The sequence below is a fragment of the Camelina sativa genome, chromosome 4 (assembly GCF_000633955.1).
Source record: "Camelina sativa cultivar DH55 chromosome 4, Cs, whole genome shotgun sequence".
Classification (NCBI taxonomy): Eukaryota; Viridiplantae; Streptophyta; class Magnoliopsida; order Brassicales; family Brassicaceae; genus Camelina; species Camelina sativa.
In genome coordinates, this window is record NC_025688.1 from 14349310 (window position 1) to 14354530 (window position 5221).

General features: G+C 36.0%; 1 protein-coding gene across 1 annotated transcript; it reads right to left on the reverse strand.

The window, feature by feature from the left end:
* LOC104783869 (spermidine sinapoyl-CoA acyltransferase) lies at window positions 1–2356 on the reverse strand. The gene is made up of 3 exons (XM_010508972.1): window positions 1711–2356; window positions 1202–1210; window positions 1–758 (listed from the first exon to the last, which is right to left on the reverse strand). The coding sequence occupies exons 1-3, from the start codon at window positions 2354–2356 to the stop codon at window positions 1–3; spliced, it is 1413 nt and encodes a 470-aa protein (XP_010507274.1).

Consider the following 5221-nt stretch of genomic DNA (forward strand, 5'->3'; position numbering starts at 1 on the left):
TCATGCATGGAGTGCATCCATCTCTTCCTTGAACTTGGCCATCGCGTCCCTAGGAAGTGTTATCAGCATTCGAACACCACCGTTCTTCCCTGGAACCGCTTTAGATACCGGCAACAAAATACTTAGAAAGGGTAGTGTAATCGGTACCAGAGGTATAATGTTCACTAAACCTCCCCAAACGTCTTGATGCATCCCGGGATGACGCCAATCAGTCATCATCATTGTTTCTCCTCCGCAAATCTCCTTGGATGCCAACCTCATCTCCATCGTATTCTCCATCTCTCTAAGTTGTTCCCACAAGTAACAATTCTCGACCGCTTCTCTCTTCGCATCTTTTATGAGCTTCACAAGGCGAGACATCGGCGTTTTGCTCAGCTCTTTCGCTGTCAATGCCACGAAGGCAATGACGAAAGCATTTCCGTAGTAGCCTTTAGGTAATGGAGGATCCATAGTGTTGCGGATACCGACAGATATCATCAAAACCGTAGTCTTGTCGGGATCTAGCTTCATGGCTCGACATCTTGCTCTCCAAACGTAAGCTGCAAGAACCTCCACTGTCGTGATCACCATGTTCTTCTTAATCTTCTTATTGGTAAGGTCGTTCTCATCTTCCATGATTATGTTCTTGAATTTAGTGATGTCTTCGGATGTAATGTTCAGAGTTTCACGGACCATGTCTTCGGTTGGTGTATCGGGTGAAGAGCAAGCTTTCTCCAAATAAACGAGTTTTGGATTTTTGTCGTCGCTCCCGATATTGCCTAAATTCACCCCTGTTAAAATTTTCACATTGATATGTACAATAGATTAATGATCTAATTAATCAAAATTTTGGACCAGACTAAAATCAAATAGAGATATATAAGAAAACGATCCAAAACATAGAACGAAAAAATATCTAGCAATGTTTGTAACAGATTTATTGATTTTTCATATTTTGTAATAGTTTTTCTTGAAATTTTTAATATATATATGTGAAATATATTGACTCAGTAATATAACTATAAAATTTCTAGAAACGCTATAAGTATATATAGACTAACATTTTTAAGCTAAGTACACTCAGAGAAAAACATTTATTTAGTCAGATATTACATAAAATGTCCTTGATTTAAAAAATAATTTAGGAAGCTCGTTAAGTGTAAACATGGAATATGGAAATACTTTTATATATATATATATATATATATATATATATATATACACAAACAACCTTTGCAATTAATAACGGGCATATATTACTCAAACAGCGAAGAAACATTATATACAATTAAGATCAAAATGAATCTAAATCTGAATGAGCAGGAAAATTAATTTAACATGCATTTAAATTTAAAAATTTATACATAGTTTAATTTAGATTTTTAGTCGACCGTTTAATTATATTAGATAAAATAGATTTAAAATTCTGAACATTTACACTATAAAATTAATATCAGGAGACATATGACTTTTGAATATTATTAAATTGGTATTACACGACGTATAAATCATCATCATCGGATATATTAAATTAAGATGATTAAATTTTAACTATACAGAATTTTTTTTATTATAATATAATAATAATAATAATTGTATTGTCATCGGATATATAAAATCCTACTACATATTTACCGCCCACTTTAATTTGTTACCAAATGGAAAAGATCTATGAAGCTTAACGTCTGAAAGCATAAAGCGAGATGGTTGTGTTAATTTCTTACATACCACTAATTTGGCTAGACGTGAGCCTGTCTCTGTCCCACACGGGGATGACCGTGGGTTGGGTTTTCCCGGAGGCCAGCTCAAGTATGGCTTGAGAAAACTGAGTCATTCCAACACCATCACAAACGGTGTGAGAATAAGTCATTCCAATAGTCATTCCTCCACATGCGAACTTAGTGACCTGTAGAGCCAGAGGATTGTACCCAGAATTACAACCCTTCAAAGTATCGTGTGAAGGTACAAGTTGGTGGTAGGCTCCGTCCAAGTTATTAGCACTCTCCAAGTAACTGAGAGAAGAGAGAGTGCACAAGGCTGTTGCCTTTATAAAGGGGACTCCATCGCCCGCTTTACAGTTTAATTGGAATCTCTGGTCGTTGGACCGCCGGTGAAGTTTGCCTGCGAGAGGGTAGTAATAGACAAGGGCATTAGAGAGGGCGAGTTGAAGTAAATAAGCCGGATGGTGGTCGGCGTGATCTTGGACGTAGGAGTTTGGAGCGAAGACGCATATGATTTCGAGGATGAGTTCGTTGTTAGGATCATTGTCAATGGTAGAGAGAGACAAATTGACATCAGGTGTTGGCTTTGAGGGTTTCACAAGAACCACTTCTAATCTCTCAACGACAAAGGGACATGAATTGTCTCTGCTTGTCATGTTTGTGTCTGTGTGTGTATAATTGAGTAGTGCTCTTATCTTAGCTATTTTTTATATAAGCATGTTTTGTGAATTTAAAACTAATTCAAACATTTAACGAAAGTTGTTAACATTTAATATCAATATTGCTAGCTAATATTAGTAAGCCACTCGATGTGTATATAAGTATAATGCTCTACCACTAACCCATTTTCTCTATCCAAGCACGACCTATTCAGTATTTGCTCGGTTCCTATTTTTCATTTTCCTCGACTCTTTCTAACTTTGCGATGATGGTTTTTATGCAAATATTTTACAAAAAATATATATACGTACGCATGAGTCTAATAAGTAGTAGAGATCCTCCACATTGATGATGGTCAGATGACAAATGGGAGATAGAAACTACAAATCATGTGACTTATTGTATATATGGCTTTAATGGGTTAACCTCTTATTTTCAAAGTATAAAAAATATGTGTTCATTAACGGAGTTAAGAATTTTGTATCAAACAAACTTTAGTTAAAAATTGAGTTAAAAAAAAAACTGTGTTCATTCAGTTGATTTAAAAATTTGTGTTCATTTAGATAAGTTTTTTTTTAAAAAGTTTTAATTAGGTTCAAATTGTTTGGATCATACTTAATAGGGGGTATTAAACTCGATATTTTAGAGAATTTGGGTGAACTATAATATTCTAGAATTTTGAGAAATTTGAGTGAAGAAGATTTGATTATTTGCTAGAGTTTTTTTATTTAAAAATAAAATAAAATGTGATTATGTGAGATTTTGTTGTTAAAAAACTTTGGATGATTTTAAAGTATTTTGATATGCTCAAATTTATCCTAGAGCTACTCTCTCAAATTAAAAGATCATTGTAGTAAATTAATTAAGTATCNCACAACAAATAAAAAACCAGGACTCTGCATCGACCGACACTAACATGCATCGACCGACACCANTAAAAAGTTTTAATTAGGTTCAAATTGTTTGGATCATACTTAATAGGGGGTATTAAACTCGATATTTTAGAGAATTTGGGTGAACTATAATATTCTAGAATTTTGAGAAATTTGAGTGAAGAAGATTTGATTATTTGCTAGAGTTTTTTTATTTAAAAATAAAATAAAATGTGATTATGTGAGATTTTGTTGTTAAAAAACTTTGGATGATTTTAAAGTATTTTGATATGCTCAAATTTATCCTAGAGCTACTCTCTCAAATTAAAAGATCATTGTAGTAAATTAATTAAGTATCCAACTAAGCTAAATGTTTGTTGAAAAAAAAATTCCAACTAAGTAAACTGTATTAATATAAAAAGAATAAGAAAAGCAATTAAAACAATAGTGTATTCAATAGAAAGAGAAATAGGCTCAGGGAATTTCTTAGATAATTCAGAATTGCAGATTAAATATAATGTCAAGATTAATTAAAAACAAGTTATAGATCTCAAATCATAATGTAAAAGTAACTAGTTCTGCGCGAAAATTATCTAAGTCTAAAATAGGGCTGGGCATTCGGGTAATCCGTACGGGTTCGAGTATTACTCATTCGGGTTCGGGTAAACGGGTGAAACGACCCGACCCGACCCGTTTTTATTTTAAATGATAAATAACAAATATAATATAATAATAATAAACTACATTAATTCAACAACGGAAATAACCAATAATAATCCAATATCCAACATTAATTCCAAATCATAAACTAATGATCCAAACAACATAAACCAGAGAACCAGCAATCCTGAACAACATTCTAGGACTCAACTCTAGCAACCTAACAGAAGCCAGACAACCAAGCGAACCCCTAGAACATCCTCCTCTTCATTGCCTTGATTCTACGATCACACTTTGCCTTTACCTTCACCACAAACACATATTGCAATGCATGAGTATTTAATAAACACTCAGTAAGGCAATCCTCCCATCTACTAGGCTATACACACAAGCAATAGAGTCATCTCTAACCATCAAACAACAGTCAACACACAACAAATAAAAAACCAGGACTCTGCATCGACCGACACTAACATGCATCGACCGACACCACATGGGGATGCATCGCCGACACAGGGTTGCATCGATCGATGCTCGATGCACTTGCATCGACCGACACTCGCTCTGCATCGACCGACGCATGCTCGACATAACACGAAAACCCTAGGGTTTTACGCGCCGTCCTCGCACTTGCATCGACCGATGCAATGCCGAGCATCGTGTTTTCCCCGAAGCTTCTTGCCGGATCTTCGTTCCTACAACCACAAAACTCGATCCCAAGCCACAAGAAAGATTCCTAACGTCCAAAATAACGATCTAACGAGTCTAATAACACATAGCAAGCAAATTAGAGAGTTCTCTAGCTTAGATAAGCCATGGTCCTGGACTTACCTTTGCCAAGACGAATCTGAACCTTAAACCAAAAAGAAAACACTTCCAGGAATCTCCTACAACGATCCCAGCTACAGATCTCTACAGGAACAGCTTCCAATCTCCAGAAATCACCAAGAACACTCAAGAACACTTAGAGAAATTTTCTCTTTCTTTTTCTCTCGAAAGCGGCCAAAACCCGACTAATGAGACAAAACTCGTGTTAAGGATTTTTCCTAACCCAAAACGCAGTGTTTAACTTACCTCGTCCGCAGAAAATTGAACCTGTATCGACCGATGCACTATATGCATCGACCGATGCAATCCCCTAAACCGGGATTTGGGTTTGCGGATGTTACAATTCTCCCCCACCAAACTAAATTCGTCCTCGAATCTCGAACAACCATCAGCCAAGGACTCCCGTGCAACCATCTCCACGGCCCGCACTCCTCCGACCGATCTACGAAAGGTCATCTCTAGGCGATAGACTCACGCTCCAGGCATTATTTGCTCTCGACT